At 40.2% G+C, this 23,995-nt stretch overlaps 1 protein-coding gene across 3 annotated transcripts in view; it reads left to right on the plus strand.

Annotated features, from left to right (window-relative positions):
* Positions 1-23,995, plus strand: part of AGBL1 (AGBL carboxypeptidase 1) — a 555,889-nt gene that overhangs the window by 503,126 nt on the left and 28,768 nt on the right. Inside the window, exon 18 of one of the 3 annotated variants that reach the window (XM_077871445.1) lies at positions 21,918-22,547. The exons of the other annotated variants lie outside the window; for them this stretch is intronic. Coding sequence (XP_077727571.1) covers positions 21,918-21,927 — 10 coding nt within the window. The 3' untranslated portion in view covers positions 21,928-22,547. Of the gene's footprint in view, positions 1-21,917; positions 22,548-23,995 lie in introns of those variants that run through there. 3 annotated transcript variants of the gene reach the window in all.

Genomic DNA, 23,995 nt, shown 5'->3' on the forward strand with positions numbered 1-23,995 from the left:
TACTATGCCACTTTATTGCTTAGCCCAACCTGGTCTCCATCTTAGATAAACTGAGCAGCTGGTCTTTCATTCATTTGTGGCAGAGCTAGCTATGATTACCAACAATTCTGCTAGTATAGGGTATTGTTTTTCCCATTTGCTTAAAATAAGGTCAAACCTCTCCATCAATGAAACTTCTAATTTTCACAGACTAGCCCACTCTGGTAGAACTATCATGTCAATGAATGAGGAGGAAGGGATGGGAGTGGCCCAAAGCAAGAATGCCACAGACTTCCAATTGTTTAGTTTTGTCATGAATAACTGTTTCCCAACCTCATGTATGTGTATAGTTGATTTCTAAAGCCCCAACATGTTTTATTTATCTTTTAAAAATATTTTTTCCAGTTTTATAGCCGATTTTGGGGAGAGGATTTGCTTAGCTATAAACTCTGCCATGTTGGAATTTCTGTCTCAAAAAATTATTTTTGAAAGAAGGAATAAATGAATCAATAAGAAAAGAATATAGCTATCATAGTTCCCCCATTAAAAATTAAGACATGGCATTCCATGCTCATCCTTTTTATTATATATCAAGACCCCTCATGATTTTAATATTTATCTTTGATTGCTAACACCTCTTTAAATATGTGGTCCCTAGACTTGGATGAACTTTTGTAAGCATGTCTTACTCATTTAAGTAGTTATAATTTATCCCTATAAGACAGATTTCCTGAGGATCTATCTTTGCATATTAAATAGATTTGTATCTTTGTATATTAAACAATAAAAGTTGATCTTTCCAATAAACTTTGTTAAGGTTCAGACTGAGGGTCCATGGTAGGAAAGTAGTGAGAAAAACCACTAAGGAAAATTGCCATGGAAAAAAATTGGGTTGATATCATAACTGTCTTTATCCTTCGAACTTTGATGGTGGCAATAGAAGTAGCCATAGGAATAAAAGCTGACTGTAGTAGTATTAATAAAAACCAACACTTCTTGAGAGCTTTTCATATTTCAGGCACCATTTTAGGTGCTTTATAGGTTAGTTATTATCCTTTAATCTTTGCAACCCCACTGATGACGAAACCAAAATCAGCTGGAATAAAGAACCAGGCCAAAATTGCAGAGCTGGCAAATGGCTGAGCTAGAGTTTTAGTGTGGATACTCTGGATCCAGAGCTGGGCACTTATTGAATATGCAGTGCTGCTCATTACCCAGTGAGGGGAGTTTTCTCACTGGAAGCTAATCTGGGAATGCCTTGTCTTACCATTGCCAGTTCTAGATGAGATTGAGGGAAGATTACTGGTGTAGAACTTTAAGTGAGTCCAATTTACAACACATTTTAGTGTTGTGTGGTTCCAGCTCATGCAAATATCTCTGCTTTACCTCAAAAAAATTGCAAGTCCCTAGGAAAAGTCCCTAAGAAGCAGGCCCTCTGGCCGCTGAAGCAGCCAGGCTGCTGTGCACATTGGAAATACCTCCTGCATAATAAGTAGCCATCCCCTCCACTAGAACAATTGCACACAAATCAGGATGGGAACGGGGAATTCAAATCAGAATTGCTGGCAGCCACTGAATCTGAGGGCATTAGATAAGTGGAACAAGAGGTTGTGAAAATAAGGTGATACTTTCCAACGTTTTTCTTTTGGCCAATCTTATGCAAACCACAGGAAAGAACCAGAATATCAAGTTGCATGAGAATAATGTTCCTGAAATCCTGATATATCTTATAACAGATGAAAATGGAATCATGTCTGGAATGGAGAAAGCTCTGACCAATTTCATTCCCAAGTTCCGAAAATGATAGAAATGGCACAGGTTATGCCAGGCTCAGCCTCTATGACCCCCTGAGGCCATTTCTATTAGCCTGTGAAGCCAAATCCTCATCCCAGGAGAGCAAGGCTTCTCCAGCCTCGGCAGCATTCTGCTTGCCTTGGAAACGGAGTGGATAAGGCCTGTCCATAATATGCTTTAATTTTAATGGGAGGTTTATAGAAGGATCTGTTCTTTTTAATCTTGTTATGGTTTTGAAAATAAAGAAGGATTTGCTACTCTTCCCACTGCTTCTTCAGCCAATCATTCTGGCCAAGGAGACTTCAACGCTATTGCTTTGTGGTTTCCATAGTGCAAGCTTATCCACCTAAGTGCTGATGGGATATTCCATCTCTCTCAATTCAGTTATGTTCAATGGGAATGATAAGAAGATGTTGTTCAGCTATTTCCCAACTATAAAACACCTATTTAGTACCAGCTAAGATATACTGATAACTGGATTCAAAAGGGCAGTCGTGTTCAGGGCTTGGGAAATAGAAAGATGTTACCATGCTTGCTGCCTTAGGCTATGGACATTACTTATTCATTCCCTCATTCATTATTTTATTAAATAGTGTCTGCACATGGCATGGATTAAATGCAGAGGAATTACCAATATGCAGAGGACACATGCATTGTCTTACTTGACTTCTCCATCTCTTCCCTGTCACTCCACTCTCTTCCACATCATAGGACATTAGTGTTCACTCCCTCATCCTATTTTTCACTCATGTCTCCATCTATCACATGTCCCTTTTGTGAATAGAACTTCACTGAGTTTAATCAAAGAAACAAATATGCATTTGCTCTCCTACCCCAGGTATCCCATCTGCCATGTCTTCTCTTTCTGTTTGCACCCATTTCAGATTATTTTTTCTCCATTAAAACCCACTTCTCTCCCCTTTCTGTCATTTCCCTTATAATCTACCACAATTTTATTAATGCAGAGGAAGAATAATTATTGGTATGCTTACTTAAATTCTCTCTGGTTATTTCCCTTAACTACAAAATGAGAATGATAAGGAGTAGCTGATATGTTTTTGACAGGCTTAAATGACATAATATTAGTGAAGTGCTTAAAATAATACATACCCCATGGCAAACACTCATTCATTACTCTTCATATCATGGGATCATTACGAACACTTTTAAAAAAATTACACTTTTCTCCTGGTAACCAAAAACATCAATAATAATAGTTACATTGGTATTAATTAGATGCCATGTGAAGCACTTTATCTCATTAATTATTTCCATGTCTATTTTACTGATAAGGAAACTGGGCTGTCTAAAATTCATAATTGTTCTTTGTCATCACCTCTAAAATGCGTTTGGATGGGGTTTTTGATCAACTGTTGAATGGATGAGATTTATAAGGTACTTTAGACAATCTGATCAAAGGTGAGTGATATCACAAATCACAGCAGTGAAGGGGTCACCCACTCTTATCCCTTCTAAATGCTTTCCTGATAACATCACCCTCATCTACTATTTTGGGAAAGAGGGCAACAGATGGGAGGAAGGAGTACAGGTATAAAGTGCAGAGAGAAAATTAGAAGCTAGACATGTGGGTTCTCTTATTCCTGAGGGTACGAATCACCAAGATTTGGGACAGGTGGTGATCCTGCCTCCCAGCTAAGTCTACCATAACTAGCGCATTCTGCCCACCTGACTCTGTAAGAATGGGCCATGGTTGACTGATGGGAATGAACAGTGAAGACAGGCCTATCTCACAGTCAAGGACAAGACATTGCTGCTCTGCCCTAGGCATCGAGAACTAGAAATGTGATTGAAGTGAGAAGATACATATTGAACCTGTTCATTGAGTGAAACTTTGTCTTCCTAGAATCTTCTGAAAACTTCTTTGAAAGAGGATGTTTGGGATCCCTGGGTGGCGCAGCGGTTTGGCGCCTGCCTTTGGCCCAGGGCGCGATCCTGGAGACCCGGGATCGAGTCCCACGTCGGGCTCCCGGTGCATGGAGCCTGCTTCTCTCTCTGCCTGTGTCTCTGCCTCTCTCTCTCTCTGTAACTATCATAAATAAATTTAAAAAAAAATTAAAAAAAAAAAAAAAAGAAAGAGGATGTTTTTTGGACCAAATCCACCAGGCTTAGCTCCACCTGATTCATGGATTACCCCAAGTTCTTCTATCCTTAGGGTCTCTTGAGTGGTAACTGGCTTGATTAAAAAAATAAAAAAAAGAGTCTGGGTCCAGGTAGGGACAGGAGAAGGAAAGAAAGGCAGGGCATCACCTTGAGCTTGGTCAGGAAAGCGTGGGAATGGTGAGTAGTGGGGTCTGTGACAAGCATTCATGTATGGGAGATGCCAGAACCATTCCAGAAGAACAGGAGGGGTGGCCAACAGAGATTTGGGTTTAATATGGAAGACAGACGGTGGTATGCTCAGGCTCATTCTAGTGAATGGTTTGCCTACAGCAGAGGTAGGTAATATTTCTTATTATTAAGTTCTGAAAAGGCTGCCATGTCTATCCTGCTCAAAATGGCACTGCCTCTACTACAGTGAAGCAACTCCATATACATTCATTGAGTGGATGAATTGATGGCCAACCCTTTACTGAGAGTATCTTAAAGCACCTCATGAATTCTTCTACTACCTAGAAGCTTTTTTCTGATCCATGTTCAGCTTTCATATATGGTGCAGATCATATGACTGGAAGAACACTTAGCTGCTCTGCTTATACCCTTGTTGCATTGGCATTGGTTATAATACTCTTCCTACACACTGCCTCAGGGCTTGTGTAACTGCAGCAGATACAACATCTAAGATCAATATCTAGTGGGTTATAGGAAGTGCCCATTATACCATTCCATAAGCCCTTTTCGTTGATGCAGGGAAGATGAATGAAGTGGGGAGTTATGGAGTAGATCCCTTATAAGGCATCTTACTGAGAAGGTTTGAAGTCATGGTTCTCAGCTGGAGCTGTACATTAGAGTCACCTGGGGGAACTTCTAACATGCACAGATGCCCACATTTCAACCCTGGACCAATTAAGTCGGAATCTCTAGGTGTGAGGCTCAGGCTAGTCTTTTTTAAGCTCCCCAGATGGATCATATTGTAGTCAGAGTTACAAGCCAATGAGTTGTGGTTCTCTTACTTTGCTGCAGTCAGAATCACATGGGGTGGTTACAAAAACCTCAAAGCTCAGGCCCACACTCCATACCATTTAAATAAAATTCTCTGGGGTGGGGCCCAGGTATCAGCAGTTTTGCAACTCCCCCAGATGGTCCCAGTGAGCAGTCAAGTTTAAAAATGGACAGTTTAGAAAAAAAAAAAAAGGGGGACAGTTTAGGAGAAAGTAAGGATGTATATGTCCTTGGTATGCTGAAACTGTTATTTGCTAGTTGAATGCCAATTAAATGCACTGATTTGGGGCTTTGACCGAAACTACATTATATGCCTTTTGCTCATACAAGGTTCAGCCTTGACACGGATAAGCATTAGTGGTTAAGGAAGCAGCAGAAAGCTAATTATTTTTTATATCATTATTCTTAGGCATCAGAAATAACAAATAAAATGAGCTGCAGTTGCCTCAGTTCTGATCTTCATAGCGATCTTGAGAGGTAGATAATATTATTCCAATTTTAAAGATGAAAAAATTTTTATGTAAAGAAATTAAGGCACTTGTCCCAGGTTACCTAGGGCATAAGTGCTGGACTCGGGATCTGGACCATAGTATAATGACACCAAAGCCCATACTCTGATTACTACACTTGGCTGACTTTATTTTTTTAAGAGCGGATTGAAGAATAATTTGCATATAAAATTCACCTGTTTTAAGTGTACAATGATTTCTAGAAAATTTACAAAATTCTGCAACCATCACCACATCTAGTTTTAAAACATTTCCATCATCCCTAAAAGATCCCTTGTGCCCATTTACTTGACTGGCTTTTAAAGAACATTGGGCTAGAAATCAGAAAAGATGGGTTTTACTCACAAGCTTATCATTTACCTAATCCTCTGACCTTGAGGAGTCCTTTAAACTCTCTGGGTCTCAGTTTTTTAAATTAGTCACTTAGAGATGGTAATTCCTGCCATAGGATAAAAGTCAAATAAAACATTGCATAGAGAATTGCTTGGTAGCTAAGAAGAGCTCAGAAAGTAGAAAGGCTGCATTTTTTTTTAATATGCTGAAAACCATTTTGCACCTTTCAAGTGCTTTCAATCTGAAACTGAACTCAGAGTTGCAATAACACAAGGCGAGCTGTTTCTCCCTCCTCCCTGTTTTTCTCTTCCACGAACACCCTCACCCCCTTGAGGGCTGTCTCACAACCCTCCTTTGGGTGTCTGAAACCTGCACTAGTCATCGGATCTGGTGACAATGTGCATCCCTTGTGAGCACCAGTGGAGCACAGAGCTCTGCTTGCATTCTTGGGGGCCGTAGCTGTCCCTGGCAGAAGCCTGTGGTACCCATATGCTCCTGTAATGACTAGCTGTCAGGGAGATGCATAGCATCCTTTAGCAGGAGAATAAAAACAGATGAGGTAGATGGCAATGTTTCTCTGGCCCTGTAATTAGCACTCTGATGGGTGAAGAGGGGCCCAAAGAGAAGTGTTACATCACGGCGGCTGGGGAATAAGGCCAAAGGTTTATGATATTCATCTAGGTCCCAAATCAACAGTCAGCATTGCTTGAGCTCAGCATCTAACCTTTTATTTCCATTTTTTAAACCCTTTGCCTGAGCTGGTTTTCTACTTTCACATAGCTTAGACTGTGAACATCCTGAGGGCGTATTGTCTTTAGCCTTATGCTTTATTCTAGATACCAGCATTGATAAATGTTCACTGAAATATAAATGGAGCTTCAATATTCATTCAATTTGATTACATGCCATTTTTTCTCCATCTTGCCGTATTTGGGACTTGCCTTTCCTATAGCTATAACACCTAGAAATTCACACTTTCCACTTGGCATCTCAAAGATCTTTATCACTGCTTTTTGATAACTCCAATGATGTTTTACTTAATTGTGATTTGTCACCCCCTTATAAACTGGGTCCATGTTTAATGACCCATCCAGCACACAGAGAAGATAAGAATCTGTGGGCAGAGGAAGAGATAATGGGGATGCTTAGGTCCCTAACTCTTCTGGAAAGTTCAATGGAGAAGGTTTGCATATAATATATCATTCAGCCCCAGAATGCTACGACATTTCTAAGGGTGCCCAGAGCTTCTGCTATAGCACTGAGACCAGGCACCCATGTGAGAGATGTGGGACTTCCCCCTCCTGAGCTTCAGACAGATTTTAGTATCTCCAGCCACAATGAGAAGCAGGAATAGACAGCTGCACAGAGAAAGGCAATGGTGATATAAATACATGTTTAATTGCACATCAATTACAATTACTTACTAGGCTGCATTTATTTAAAGGCAGTGTAATTAGAGCAAAAACCTTGATTTAATCATAACCTTATCAAACACAGATCCCATCATCTTCCTGTGCTTGCGCAGTCTGTGTTTCCCTCTGTGCCACTTGCTAAGGGGAGGGGTGATGGCAGTGCCCATTTGGGACAGGAAGGAGGCCCTTGCCAAGAATTCTTCTCATCTGGGACACTTGCTCAGAAGCTGCTGAGTAGTTCATCCTGTCTCTTCTCTAGCAGCTCATGATGAGAAAGCCTGATTAGCTAGAATGACTTATTGAAAATATAACTCATCCCTGATGGCAGGCTTCATAACCCAGGAGCCTGAGATTAGTAAGGACATTACATAGGTTCAGCCTCCAGAGATAAATTACTCCCTGGAATGTACCCTCTCACGGCCCCTAGATCTGATTTCTCATCAACAGTGATGGGCCCTGACTTGACATTGCTACATAGAGGTGGACAGCAGGCAAGCTGACTGTCTCTCACACTTAGCTCTAGGCTATGTCTTTGTCCACCTACCTCTCTCTTTCATTATCTCTTGGCTTTTCTGTACATGGCTCCCTGGAGGCTGAGATGCTATCTCTGACTTTTCTGAAGAATCTATTCTTCCTGTGAGTGTGTTTAGAAGTAGTGATCTGTTGTACCCCAGGGGACTGGGGTCCTTTCTTCAATGACCTTCTCTATGGTCCCTGGGAGAAAAAGTGGAAACAAACTCTTATCTCCATTTTACGGATTGGAAAGTGGCAGTCTAGATCCCAAAGACAACTCTGACAAAAGCAGACACTGACAAAAATAGGCAAATGTCTGACTTTTTGCTCTTGGCTAATTTGCCCCTTCATGCAGTAATTTCCTACTTTTTCAGCTCAACAGAAAATAGGCACAATTTTGGAATGCTGGCGTTACTAAACCAAATGTATTGAGTACCCACTCTGCATCAGATGCTACTTCTCTGCTGCTCTTCTCAGCAGAGTGAAAGGTGGCCACCACTGTTACTTCCATTCTGCATATGAGAAAAGAGGTTAATCGCCTGGTTTGAGATCATGGAGATAGAAATGCATTGACCACTTCTGTTTGTGGAATGCAAGCTTAGAGAAGATGCTGCTTTGTACCTTTTATGTATTTTGTCTCATCTTATTTTTACAACTCTGGACTAGGAGCTGTTACCCACACTTTGCAAATGAAGAAAATAAGTTCTGAAAAGTGAAGCCAATGGCATAAATGTTTCATGATTAGAGAGTGATGAAGCCAAGTTTTGACCCAAACTCCCAAATGTTCTCCTCTATGCCCACTGTCCTCATCCAGTGGCCCCAGTTGCCAGCAGGTGGCACCCTAAGCCATCCAGCTGCACAATCCAGAAACCCAGGCACCATTCTGGAAACTTTTGTCATCTGTCACATTGTATCCATTACCAATTCCTGTCCATTTCATATTCTTAATATCTCTTGAATGTATCTCCCTTCCTCTTCCACTCCTGACCACCATTCTAGTCCAAACCACCATAAAAGATGATTTGAACTCCTGCGAAACTGGGCATCCTGTTTCTACTATTTATTCCACCCAGACCATTTCCTGTGTATCAACCAGAGTTAACTTTAAAAAATGCAAGTGGGGTCATATCACTCTTCTGCTGAAAGCCCTCCAACAGCTTTCCACACTTCTCATGATAGAGGCTGTAATCCATTTTATGATCATTGTTTCTCTTCAATATGAGATCCCTACCTCTCTAGCCTCTTCTAAAGCTAATATCCTTACCTCCTTACTCCAGCCATTTGGCCTCCTTTCATTTCCTCTCACATGTTCTCTCCCCAAATACAAGCTCCTTAGGTATGATCTCCTCTAGTTGGACTACCCATCAACTCTCTTTACCTTCCTCTGCCTAGTTAACTGTTCCCCATCTTTGAATCTCAACTTAAGAGTGGCCTCTTTAAGGAGGTCTTTCCTGACCCGTCCAGATAAATCAGAACCTCCCGCGGCACATATACATACACATCCACTATTCATTATGTATTCACCTGACTAGTTCATTTATACTTGACTCCCCACTAGACTCCAAGATGTAACAGGACAGGGACTGTGTTCATATCATCAGGGTCTCCCTGGCAGCCAGTATGGCAGCTCACATCTAGAAGGTTCTCAATAAGTGTTGATTGAAATAATGAGTGAATATGCTCAAATCAGTCTAGAATCCATAATCCATTTCTTCATTTTATTTCTATCTGGCTTCTTCTTTATTCCACAACTTTTTTACTGCATCCCACAGCCAGGTCTCTTCTTTCGCAAATGTTTTTTTTGGCGCTGTAGTCCTGGGCTCTTGCCTTTAATATGAGCCCAAGCCAGAAGTTTTCTTTCCTTCCAGAATAGTCTTTCCAGTTCCCTTTCTTTCATTCTGGCCAAATAACACCTTGTAGCCACTCTACACATGCTGGGATCCCCAGATACCACTTTGGCAAAGATTATATAAGCCCATGCTGGTGATATAATATCTATAGCACAGATTTCAACATAGCCTCCCAGGAAGGAGATATGTTGTTCAGTGGTAGATGAGGGTATCACAAAGAAAAAAAATGCAAAAACTCAAAAATGCAAAAACTCATTTCTCCAAAATGGAGAAATAATTGCTCAGAAAGAAATATTGAAGAAAAGTATGGAAGAAAAGTGAAGAAAAGAATTGAAAAATGAGACTTAACACAGCCTTTTAAGATTGAATGGGATGAGGCTCGGGAGGACATTTTGGGAAAAAGTTTACCAGCCAGAGCCATTGCTCCTTTAAGGCTGTGCCAGGCACTTAAGGCCCACATCCTGAGGCCAGAGATAAATGCAAAACTGATGCTGACCTCAAGGAGTTCTCAGTACCAAGCCTGCTGGCATGCAAGTGAATGCACGTGCATATGTGTGCATTCCTGAATAAGAGAAAGGGAGACTAAGCTGCAATATGGTAATAATAATCACTCTTTCACCTACTCACTAAACATTCATTGACAGCCTACTATGAACAGGACACTGATATAGGCACTATGTCTCTTTAGATAAATAAGGAGACATGGCCTCCTACTCTGAGAGTTTATGTTCTAGATGGGAGTGGGGGTAGTATCAGGAAGAGATAAAATAACAAACATGAATAAGATCTATGGCCTATAGGAAGATGGAGAGTGCATTGGACAACAGGAATTTGGGTAGAGTGGGGGGTCTGAGTGACTGGGAAGGGAGTGTGTGTGTGTGTGTGAAATAAAGTAGTCATGATCAGTCAGAAAGATACCTCATGCCTGACACAGATCGATGTGTCTCCCTGCCCAGCACATGATGAGTTCTCAATGTGCTGTAACCATTATTATATTAACCATCACAACTACAGTGAACTCCCTTCATTCCTCTTTTGCAAGAGAAATTATTAGGAATATGATTTTCCTCTTTCCCTCCTGATATATTTTTTATTTCTTCTATTTCATACTAGCTGAGAAGTGAGAAAGAGTTAAATACAGTCATAAAGCATAGAGGCTGTTCATTAGGGTCTGATTTATAAATGTTTTACACTGCCACTCAGGCATGTTGGCACTACATGATTACAAATTATGCTTTGGTACCTGGTTCTGCAGCAGGGGTTGCTGTTCAACAACCAAGCCCAGGGAGCTTGGTTTTTGGTAGGCTCCACCATCACTGATATTTCTTTTCCTCTGAGTGTCTGCATATGTATGCAAGTGTAGACATACATGTACCTTGAGGAACGCAATCTTCTGTGCTTTGGAACATGTGAATAGTCCTGCCACCTGCCACAGGTAAATCTGTGCTGTGAGTGTGTCCCTTGTGGGTAGGAGGAAATAATGAGGTGAAGGAGGTTGATTAACAGCTATTTGATTACCTCTTCCTTGGCATTTGGCTGTTCCTGTCCCTCTGGCCAGCCCATTCAGGAAGACAGTGGGAGGTAGGAAGCTGCATCAATCTATTTCCTGCCCTAATGGAAGTCAGTGGAATTCCAAGATATGGGGTTTCTTAAGATTAGAAGTTGGTGGGGGGGAGGGAGTCATTTATTTTATTTCATGGATGGAAGGGGACTTATCAAGCAACCCCATCTTCCTCCAAGCCCCCAGGCATTCCTGAAGTCTGCTTACCTAAATTCTTCCTGGGGGATTCTGTTCCCCATTTGCTGTTCAGTTTCATTTAAAAGCATTTATTATGTACCAAGGCTAGGCAAAAACACACTTTCTGGGGGTGCTGGGAGCAGGATACGAAAATAAGCTAAAAACCTGATATCTGCACTCAGAAAGCTTGAAATCTAGCAGCTGCTAATGCTAATGATTGATCTGGATTGTGCTCACCATTCAATGTACCAAGGACTGTCTCAAGAACATAGTATCGCATTAATTCCCATGACCCTGTGAGTTAGGTAATATTATTAACTCTATTAAACTTGTACCTAAAATGAAGCTTAAAAAGGTTTAGTAACTAGCTCAACCCATAAGAGGGCTTAGGAGACTGAATATCAGGGTTCATACCTTGGCTTACACTGTTAATATCAATGTTACTTAAGTAACTATCAAGTTACTTAAACTTCTGTTACTGATTTTCCCCATCCATAAAATTGAAGTAGTAATGTATCTGGCTTACAAGGTTGTTGTAAGAATCAAAGAAGATAATATATATTAAATAATTACTATTGGGTGTTGGCATGTAGCAAGCACACCACAAATGTTGTGTTTCTCAGTATAGCTTCATCAATGTCCTGAATCTGCCATCAGGATTCCTCAGAAGAGACCAATCATGTTTGAAACGGCCAACTCTAGACTTTACATATTTATTTGCATTTGTGAGTTAACTGCCAGGTTTAGCCACATGGTCAAACCAACTAGATAGTCATTAAATATCACAAGACAATAATATAATGTAATTCTGGAGATAGCAATAGCTGATAGCATCAAGTCAAATCTACAGAACCAGGGATCCCTGGGTGGCTCAGTCGGTTAAGCATTGTACCTTCAGCTCAGGTCATGATCTTGGGGTCCTGAGATTGAGCCCCTAGGACTCCTTGCTCAACAGGGCGTCTGCTTCTCCCTCCCCCTCTGTCCCTCCGCCTGCTCTTGTGCTCTCTCTTACTCACACTCTCTTTTTCAAATAAATAAATAAAATCTTAAAAAAATATCTACAGAGCCAGACACTGTTTTAGGTGCTGAGGATTTGGCAATAAATAATTTATTTGGCACTTTGGGTTCAGAAAAATGAGGAATAGAATCTTGCTTGCCTTCCCCTCCTAGTTGTGTGTTCTTACACAAATTACCAACCTTTATGACAATCAGTTTTCTCATTTTATGAAATTGGAATAACAACAGCATATACCTCATTGAATTATTTGGAGCTTAAGTGAGTTGAAAAATACAAACAATAGTCCCTGCACAGAGTAAGTTCTTAGCAAATGTTATTTATGTAAAGGTTGCAAGAAAGTCTATTTCACAGAGAACCGACATTTATAGACAGAGCTGATAATTTATAACGTACCCTCTACAAAAATGGTAAGATTAGTATTATTAATCAGGTCCTACAGATGAGGAAACTTAAATAGTTTATGGCAGTAGTCCAAAGTGACAGAGCAGTCTCATTGGGTCCTCGGTTTGAACTCACCTCTCCATAATCTAAATGTATTTCCCCACCATGTTGGCCACAAGCATTAGGCAATAGTCACCGGTTGCACTGACGACATGCATACATGTGAACAGTCATGGAAGGGTCTGAAGAAGAAGGGAGTAGAAGAGGTGGATGTGGGAAATACACTGCATAGAATGCCTCATTCTTTAGGAGAGATGTGATCTATAGAAACAAATGTTGTTGCTGGTTGATGTGGGGAGAAATGGAATGGACAGATATATGATTTGCCAAAAGGTTTTCTGTCAGTGTACTCAGAAATCAAAGAGGAGCCCATGCTGCCACCTGGCAGGAGGTGAATTGCTGTAGCCACTAGTTAGAGAAGTGGAAACAATTAGAGAGAGAGATTCTGTGCATATAAATAGAAAGAGTGTGCGGATATATGGGTGCTGTGTGGTGATAGGTAATGTGACAGATGAATACGGGAGCTGGAAAGGCATATAGAGACTCTGGATAAATGATTCCTATAAATAAGTATTGCTCATAGATATTTTGGATGCTTCTCTATTTATGAACATTTGACATTCACCCCTAAGGAATTGCATATTTCCTCATCAAAAGGAAAAGCAACCGTGAAGCCAGTGACTGGATGTCTGATTAGAGCTTTAAACATTTACATCATGTTAGCTGCCGCAACCACTACTCAGGCTCTCGCTCTAAGCTTTTGGGGTTTAACAGATGTCTCACATGTGACATGTCCAGGGAGCCATAGTAATCACTGCTGGTGATAGCTTCCTCCAATTGCTGAGGTCAGTTTTCTTCTAAAAAAAAATCCTAATTTTTTCTTCCTGTAATAAGTAAGAGAAGTCACCGTCTCTTACTGAAGGCAAAGGTATTCATGGTGTTTATTAGCCATGATGCCCTCTATAGGTGACAAGCTTTTTGCGTTTTATTTATTTTTTAAAGAATTTATTTATTTATTTATTTATTTATTTATTTATTTATTTATTTATTTTTGAGAGAGAATGTGCAGGTGGGGGAGAGGCAAAGAGAGAGGAAGAGAGAAAACCTCAAGCAGACTCCAGCTCAGCATGGAGCCCCTCTCAGGGCTCCATCCTATGACCCTGAGATCATGACCTGAGGTGAGATTGCGAGTTGGATACTTAACCAACTGAGCCACCCAGGCATCCCACTTTTTGCATTTTAAATTTCAGAAAGCTCTGTATGAATCACAAGCATGGCACAATAATAATTTTAGGAATATGATTATCTGTATGCAATGAGTTGTAAAGAAAAACACATAGGCTTGAGATCAAATGGACCAGAAACTCACTGTGTAATACCAAACAATTTTGTTCCATAACTCTCTCTTTTCTATTTCAAAAGGTGGATAACAGTAACTGTTTCAAAAAATTAAGTGTTATACATAACCTACTTAGCCAGGGCTTGGTATATAGTAGGGTTTCAACACAAGGTAATCGTTATAATTACTCACAATAGTCAGAGCAGCAAAACACTGTTTATCCCCATGGCAGACATCTTGGTGTGCAGAGTTTGTCTCACTATTTAGGTGACATAGCTTTGCATGAACATAGGAAGCAAAGAATCCCCAAAAGAGCTGCCATAAGTTCTTTCATCTTTAGTGGTATATAGGAGGAAAGTCTACTTGCTCTGTATCCTGGTCCATTTGCAAAAATAACCAAGCCCAGAGGGACACCTGAATCTATGGTTATGAGTTGTGGTAGTTAAATACTGAACAGTACATTGATTTTTAGATGTTTTTCCACTAACTTGCTTTGACTCATGGAAAAATATCTTGAGGCCTTCAGTTTTCTCATCTGTGAAGGGTCAAAGAAGGAAGGAAGGAAGGAGGGAGGGAAGGAAGGAAGGAAGGACACATGGAATGGAGGGATGGAGGTAGGATAACTATAATAGTCAACATGTATTGAAAGTAGACTTACTCAGAAACCATTCTAAGTGCTTTCTGCAATGGTAATAATAATCATACAATCATACAATCATACAATGGTAATAATATCATACAATCAACAATCCTATGACTTTAAGGAACTTTTACTGCCCTACTTTGTAGATGAGAAAATGAGTATATAAAGAGTTTAAGTAACTTGGCCTGGTAACTGGTATAAGCTAAGAGTAAATGCTGGACCATCGTATGCAGGGCTTTCTTTTATACCATACTGGTAGAGGATACTACTATACTACATGCTTTTATACTAAGCTACCTCCACCAAATCAGAATATTGAACTCATTAAAGCCCTCAGTTACCCTTTAACTCCAAATGCCATAATCCTTTTATGACTATTTCATGGCAAGAGGACATCAGGAAATTACCAGTCACTGACGTGCACTTATTAGAGCATTGACGAGCCCATGTTCAATGAATTTACCCAGTGGGCAGGTGACAAGAGTTACATTGGATACTCAACAGTGCAGCAAATCACTCTAGATTTCATACCACCATGATATGAATATCTAGAATTTAAGTTTGAGTATTCTGCATCAGCCAATTCTAGTGGTTGGAATATGGTGTAGCAAAAAACAACCAAAAATCTCTCCATATTTTGATTTTTCGTAGCACTTAGAATCTGAAATGATTACATTTGTTTACTTGCTTATTTCCTCTCCCCCCTTTACCACCACATGGGCATATTTGTTCTCCCTGGAGTAGGTATCCTGTTTACTTTTTCATTCTAGAATCCCCAGCACCCATAACAGAGCTCATGCACTGTGGGAATTACATAAATAGCTGTTGAGTGAACAGTGAGTGAACACAACAATGATAAACCCTAGTATAACACTCTACATCATCTCCCTGAAGCTTAGAAAATGCTGGCAGATATAATATTCCATTTGATATTCATCAACAGCCCCATGAGAGAGCTAAAATTACTCTCCTCATTTTACAGAAGAGGAATCAGAGCATCAAAGAGGTTATTTGAATTATCCAAAGGCATACAACATGTAAGTCTCCAATCTCTTTGACTCAAAGCCCCACACTTTGTATTTTGCCACATTGCAAATGAAACTATGATAGCATTTTGAAGGTACCACTTCACGAAGCATTTCACAAACATAGGCCCTTGATATAATTGGATCAGTAAGTGAATATAGAACCAATTTCTACCTTCTCAGTTCCTTGATGACCCTAAAGAAAATAGAGAATGTACATTCAGTATACCTAAGAGATAAACCTCGTGCTCCTATATATAGTCACTGCACTCTCTTCCCAAAGCAAAGCCCTATCTTCATCGATGAAAGTCTCAGCCACAGTGTGCCATACTCAGCAAAGTGCTCTACTGTTTCCATCTCTACCTCCCTTTCTTTTGTGCCCCATCTGAAGAAATCAGAGTCTGCTGTTAGCCTGCTCAGGTTCAAACTCTAGCTCCCCCTCTTTATTTCTGTGAAGATTTGGGGTGAGATATTTAACTTCCTTATGCTTCAGACCTTCACAGAGTTGTGGGACAATTAACTATATGACTATATATGAAGCGCTTAGTTCTACACCTGGCATTTGACCAAGAGTTTGGTCATCATTATTTTCATTGTTATTAGTGTTCTATCATCCAGATGACCTTGCCTCAGGCATCTTCCCCACCCCCCGGGGTCACACTGTGAGAAACAGCTCGTCCTTGTCTGTCATCCTCTTTACCTTCCTTCTAATTCTCATAGTTAGAGAATAAACTATAAAACCACAGTTTCCTTTCATTATAGCCCTAAATATAAGAACGAGATCATTTGCTTTCTCATAGCCAGGATATGACTCAAAATAAACATTCCATTGAAAGAATTAGAAGTCATCTTGTCAAAAGAAGGACAATATAGCTTTTAAAAAATATTTTTAAAAATTGTATTTATCTTATTTTAGAGAGAGAGAGTGTGCACTTGTCCATGTGCAAGCCAGGGATGGGGGGCAGGGGAAGAGGAAGAGAGAGAAAATCTTAAGCAGGCTCCATACCCAGGACAGAGCCTGACTCAGGGCTTGATCTCACAACCCTGAGATCATGACCTGAGCTGAAATCAAGATTCAGGTGATTAACTGAATGAACTACCCAGGTGCCCCTAGATTTTTTTTTAAATAGTGACCAGGATCACGGCCTATCACTTCCTCATTGTGCTGTTCCTGACTAGTCTGTTGAACCTCAGTGTCAAATGCCATCCCCTGGTGGCCTGAGCAATGCTTACCTCATATCAGTATGGCATTGATCCCACATTTGAAGGCAGCATGTAAGTTGGGCTCCTGTTTCTGCAGACAAAACCAGGTGGTGAGGGGCAAGGGGATGGTGGCTAATCCACTTCCTCTTTTCAGCAAATAATCATTGAGTACTTACTATTTGCCAAAGAAGGCACTATGCTAAACTCTGGTAAATCAACAACAAATAGAATGCCATGTCTGAACTCAAACAACTCATTGGAGAAAAGGTTGTATTATAGAGAAACACTACACAGAGCCACACAAGGCAAAAGTTCCGTAATAGAACCACACTTTGTCTACCATGTGCCCATCAAACATGGGCTGCAGAAATTAGGAAAGTTTCTCAGAGAAGACAATATCATAAGAGAATTTGGAAGAATGGATAGAAATGGGATACCTGGGTGGCTCAGTCGGCTGGGCATCTGCCTTCAGCTCAGGTCATGATCCCAGGGCCCTGGGATCCAGCCCTGTGTCAGGCTCCCTGCTCAGAGGGAAAGTCTGCTTCTCCTTCTCTATCTACCTCTCTCCCTGCTTATGCTCTCTCTTGCTCATTCTCTCTCAAATAAATAAATTAAATAAATAAATAAAAAAGAAGTTACACAAAGTGAGTACTAGACCTCCTGTCTGATATAGGCATGAGTTGCAAAAGCATGAGGTGAGAGCACAGCACCCTTGACAGATATTGACCATACCAGTGTGGCTGTGGCATGGAGGGTACAGGGAATGTGAGGGGAGAGACAAGTAATGTCATAAAAACACTCACATCTCATGCTCCAGGGATTTAGGTTTTATCTATGTCTTAGGAGTGGGTAAATTCTATTGCTAATCATAAATGACTATGATCATTATATAATTAATTAAGATTTTCTCAGCCCTCAATCTTCCTTTGCCCGTATTGGTCATAGTCTGGATGATACCAGTATGACACTTCCTTCTAGACCATGCTGAAAGTGCTGGCACTTCAATTTGCTCTTGCCCAGAGCTGGCAGGATGCTAACTCTACATTTTACAAATCAACTCTCCCACTAGGTAGGTGAGAATAACTTTCTGAATTTTGTGGTATGTATTTCAACTTACTGGCCTCCTCGGGAATGTGGGATTCTGTATGTGGGAAAAGTAAAAACAGTAGTTAACAAAATAAATCTGAATGCCAAATTACATTTGGTACTTTAAATTTTATTTTCAATAATGGGTTTTGATATTTTAGTGAAGGTACATAGTGTTATACTTAAAATGGGACCATCCCATGTGAACAAAGCTATGAGGGGATGCCATCCTTTGTACCTCTGAAAACCAAGAGAACAACAAGATGGCAATGTGTAGGTGGGCCAGGTGGGGCTTTGGTGCTAGATATTTTAGGTTCAGTTGTATTCTTTATGGCATCATACAAAAATAAATGAGCATTCAAAAGAAACAAGATATACATTGGTGTAAAAACCAAGGAGACTAAATTAGTAGATGTAATTTAAAGCAGAGGAAATAGGTAAGATTGAATTTAAAGACTTGAGACACTGCTCTATCCCTGAGATCCAAATTTTTAAGCTTTGTTGTGAATGCCAAATATACAATGAATCTATACCCTTTTGTGATAGGAAAAAAGGGAAATCATAGCCATCACAGAATGATGAGCACATATCTTGGTGTTTCATTAGTGTCTGGATCTGGATCATGTTGTTGGGGCACTATCCAAGAGATGTGCAATGGTGTATCTATAATTTGTCAGAATGATAAATTGTCAATGTGGTTCATCCAGTATATGATCAAAAAGAGAAGTCAGAATGTGACACCAGATGAAGTTAAGGAATACCAGGCATAGGGGAGCTGGAAAAAAATAATCCCTCTTATACACACACTCAGAGAGAGAGAGAGAGAGAAAGAGAGAGAGACAAGAAGCAAAGGAACAGGCAGAGAAATGGAGTGTAGATTCTTTTGTTCAATGGGCCAGAAGAGAAGCTTCAAGCACTGTGAGGTCACCAGAGAGTACTGATATGTGTTAACAACTTCATGGTGCAAGATTCTCATGTAACTGACCAAGCCACACAAAACTGCAACCTTTAGGGTCTTTTCCAGATGAAAAGTCTTATTTGTACAGCAATTTAGCAAGCCTTTTATGACCTTTCTTCATAGCCCTCAGCCCAGGGAATTTTTGCAGATTTTGTAGCTAAAAACCATGGAAGAAGAATCCAGTCCCCCCAAAGGATGTTACATATGGTACACATTCAACACTCACAGAATTCTAAGTACTTTAATATCTAGTTGGCATTAATGCTTAAGAAATACAGATATGTGAAGGAATCATGAAGAAATTGTTTTAAGGAAAGATGACTACCTAGAACCATATTAAATTGATTCTCACTCACCCTGGGAGTTCATTAAAAAGAGAAGAGCTTTATTCTGTGACTTTACACTGGCTGGTTTGTATCTGGGCTGATATCCAACAAAACTGCTAAAAAGCAGGGCCTGTGAACCATTAGAAGGTATGGGTGGGGTGACACAAACTAATGGAGTGGTAACAGAAATCAGATGTTGAGAAAATAAAAAGCAATCTCAAAGTAGGAAGAAGAATAGAAAAAAAAAGTACTAATTAAAGAACCATGCTTTTAATCGAGGATAATGAAAGAAAGTGGCATGCTCACCTTGGCCCACAGTTTAGGACATTCCAAATGCAAAGCCTTTAAATCATGCAGTTTCAAGGACCAAGCAAAGGCATCATTTTGAAATAATTTTTAGAGCATTTGTATCTTAGCTGTCAGCTGCCTTGGTGGCAGGGTGATAAATGCCTTTGAATTTGAGTTAAGCAGAGTAAAGTCTATGAATCTTTACTTGAATGACTGCTGGACTCTCTTAACGGTCTATGCCTGCACTCCTCACTGGAGACACAGGGGTGTGCCAGTGGAAACACCAGAAGGGGGCTGGGGATTGGAGCACACCTGTGCAAAAGCTACCCATTCCCTCTTCCCAGCAGTGTGATGAGCAGCCTTTAAGCCATGGTGGTGTTGCTGAACCTACTTATCATGGAGATCCCAGCATTTTGTCTCTCCTCCTCCCTGCCCTGCACCCCTGACCATCCTTGGACAGGTAATTGTGGCCATTTTCTCAGTTTTAGTTTCCTTCTTTAGAGATTAATTTGTAGGGACGCCTGAGTGGCTCAGCGGTTGAGCACCTGCCTTTGGCTCAGGGTGTGATCGCAGATTCCCGGGTTTGAGTCCCACATCGGGCTCCTTACATGGAGCCTGCTTCTCCCTCTGCCTGTCTCTCATGAATAAATGAATAAAATCTTAAAAAAATAAAAAAAAGAAATTAATTTGTAGACATTTTAGCCCAAAATGTGATAAAGGTGAATGAAACACTGCATGGCACAACAATCCTGGAGAAGAATGTGGAGCATGGTCCAAAAATCATGAGAGGCATTCTTTCATAGGATGTCTGTTTAAAATCTGTATGTCTGATACGTAGGTAGATAGAGCATACAGTACAAAAGAAGGCTCTTTCAGACTTTGCCTTCCAAACAAATACTTCTAATAACAACAATGACCTCTAAAACCCCAACTATCATAAACGCTGATGAGCATTGCTCTGTACCAAGCACTTTGCACACATGAACTCAGTTGGCGAATGCCTCACCTCAAGCAGCTCTTGGTATCTTTCCCACCTCTACAGCCATTATTAAATGGATTCCCCATTTTCACAGGGAGTTCATGAAGGAGAGACCAGCATCATTTTTTTGACTTGACAGTCCTTGACTGCTTATCTGGGCTTGTATCCAACAGAGCTGGAAAACAGGCCATCCCACTACCCACAGGCTTATGATGTGGAGCATATCAGCATGCCCCCTTCTACCTGGCTCATCCCCTCCTATCCTGACTGAAGTGCTTCTGTGTCCCCCTATCCTATCAGACAGATAACTTTGATTTTTTTAAGTGATTCATGTTTATAATTGAACATCATCATCTTGAATTGTCTTAAGATATTCTACAGAAACGGAAGGGAAAGGGAATCAACTTAAAGGCCATTATATTCAATACTTTTTAAGAACTAAGTGCAATCCTCTTGTTCCGCTTTATTTTTTGCCCTCAGTTTGCTAGGAAGAAATCTGAGGCTTAGATTAAGTTAAGTCACATGTTAAAGGTTAAATAGGTAGTCACAGAGCCAGGATTTAAACTTTCCCATGATCTCTTTAAGCCTCAAAAAGGACATTTAAAAGAATCCATGGGCTATATGTAGCTGTGGTAAGAAGGAAGTAGAACATATCTGCCAAAACAACAACAAAAACAACAACAACAGCAACAAAAAGAAAAACATCCAGACACACAATCCCTTTGGCATTTAAGCATTGTTATATGAGAACACAAGGATAGAAGATGTACACATGCTTACATAAGCAGGAATATTCTTGGGAGTCTTGGGATTTATTTCAGACCTATTTCAAATAGATATATGGAAAGCAAGAAAGTAGAGGAGGCAAAAAAAAAGTATCTGATGAACAAGTGAATGGGAAAAACCATAAGAAATAAAGATGCAGTGTAATTGCAGCCCGATTCCTTCTGGAGTACACTGGCATGCTGGTGCTGTCTGTTCTATAAGGAATACATCAGATGTACTGAGATTACTGTTTCATCAAGATGATATTGGATCTGATCTTTCAATTTGGCCAGTTGGCTGTAGAAATGACATTGGAAGTTTCCAAACAATTTTGTAGCTAGAATGAATATCTAAAATATGGATACCCTTAGTTGCCTTGACAGAGGGGATGAATGGAAAGGTTGCCTTTGGAACCCAGTAGCCAGTTGGCTAGGTAGAATGATTTATATCTTGCCATACCTAGTAACTCATGTGATGCTTTGTAGTTAGAATCATTCCATTAATCAGACAAACTTCCTTTGCTGGCTTAACCAAGAAGCCAGCTCAAGAAACCAAACCAGGAAAAGCCATTGTCATATTGCTTTTGTTTTTTTCCCAGTGACCTGTGAATAAGAACCTGGGATGGAGAATAAGTGTCACCTGTAACTGTGATCCCTATCTTGCAAGTTGGGCCAGGCCTTCAAAGGGAAGATTCATCTGCTGAGACATTCAAGGGGACCAGGTGTAACCCCAGCCTGTAAATAGGATACCTATTCTGTTAAGAAGTCCAGCTACTAGAATGTTGTTCATTCACAAAACAAGCCCACATGGACTCCTTGGCTCACCATAACTAGTGGTATTATTCAATTTGTAGACTAAACAAACTGATTCGCCACACTTCTTTCTTCCTTCCCATGGGCTCCCTGGAAAGAGGCAACCATGCCTGTGGTGTAGCTCTTCAGGGACTCCTGAAGTTTTACCTACCATCCTACTTCTTCACCTGTTTCCTAAACTTTGAGGTCTTTAACTTCTTCAGTGCCTTGTGCTTAGGGCAGCTTCTCCTTTCTTGGTGGGAGGATGCCTTGCTCCACCTTCAGATTTACTCTGATATTCTACTTGGACTCTTGGATGCTCTTTGCCTTTGTGCTTTTCGAAGTAACATCCAGCTTTGACCTTCTTCCATATCTAATGACCCAGCTCCCACAACTCTCCTCAATTTGAAGTCCAGAACCACTTCTTGTTCCAAAAGAAAGTCTGAACACATATACTTTGTCTTTCTGTATCATTCCTCAAATGGAAAAATGATTGGTCAGATTGTTTATTTGAATGATTGCCACATGATACATTTAGCTTCAAAATACTCAACAATTACAATTATTAAGTACTTCGGGTACATATGTTTTCATGTCTTACACTATTCATCAACCTGTGATTTTCATGTCCCCATTTCCTCATTCAGATGAGAAAATAGTGGAAGTGATGTCAAAATGGATTTCTCACATTCATATCGATCAACAGAGGTATATCTAGAATGCAAACGAAGAGCAGATTTCAAAGCTCTCATGCAGTCTCAAGCACACTCGGATGCTCTATCAAGGCAACCACAATAATTAGATTGCGGGGACAGAAGGCTTGCTTGCTGGAATCACAAACAGTGCTTGTGAATTCCAGCCAGGTCCCCTTGCACATCTCTTCTAAGTAGATTTTTTGAAGTCAAGAAGGGAAACATTCCGATTCCCCTCATTTTCAGATGGCAAACCTGAGACACAAACTGGCCTGATATGACCAAAACTGGTCAAATGGAGAACTAAAAAGAACAGCTCTAGGTTTTGAATCCTCAGCCAATAGGACCGAGTAGGTCAGATTTTCCTCATTTGTGAACTAATGCAGTGGACTCTGCTGCTAATGGTGTTATAAGCCTGTTTATTATTATTGCAGACAAAGTAAAAAAAATATGTAGAAAGTGCTTCCTTGGCCATCTCCAAATCTATAACAATATGATTAGCAAATCTTGTTGATTTAATTTTCAATACTCACTCGGCAGTTCAATAGGCAGATCTAGTTCTATATACTCAGCCCCATGTGATATATTCATTCTCAAACATGCAAATATTATACACCTCATCTCATTTCCCCTCTACATACAGTCAGCCTTTGGCCGCAGTGTCTACCAGACGGTCGGCTTCCTAATTAGGAAGGGATCTGGCATTTGTCTTTGTGACTACACTGTGTAAGCTCCAATTTGCTGCCAAACCTTGGGTCTCCACAGGTGGGAACAGAAGAAAAAAGAATTTTGCACCGGTTTCCTTTCAAACATAAAGTTTTCATCTCTGCAGGAGCAATTAATTTTCCCTGTTTAAAATGACAGAGAAAATGCTTATCTCTTGCTTTTCATTCTAAGAGCTGGCGGATACAGTGTGGGAGCAAAGGCCTATTGGTCTTTCCTGTTTCCCTGCTGAGCCAGATGAGTTGATTTCTAAACAAAATTCTCAGGATTCTGTAAAGGAGTTAGTAATCTGGCTAATTACTATGAAGTGCCAGATGATATTAATAATGAGAATGAAAATTTTAAGAATCAATTTTTATTCAGTGGTTTTAAAGATGTTTGAAAAGCTCTGTAGTCTTCATAAATTCTGCTTTTCCTCCTTTTTTATCTGATGTTAATTTTTTTTGCCTCCATCATAGTAAAAACTATAA

This window comes from Canis aureus, chromosome 2 (assembly GCF_053574225.1).
Source record: "Canis aureus isolate CA01 chromosome 2, VMU_Caureus_v.1.0, whole genome shotgun sequence".
In the NCBI taxonomy this organism is placed as follows: domain Eukaryota; kingdom Metazoa; phylum Chordata; class Mammalia; order Carnivora; family Canidae; genus Canis; species Canis aureus.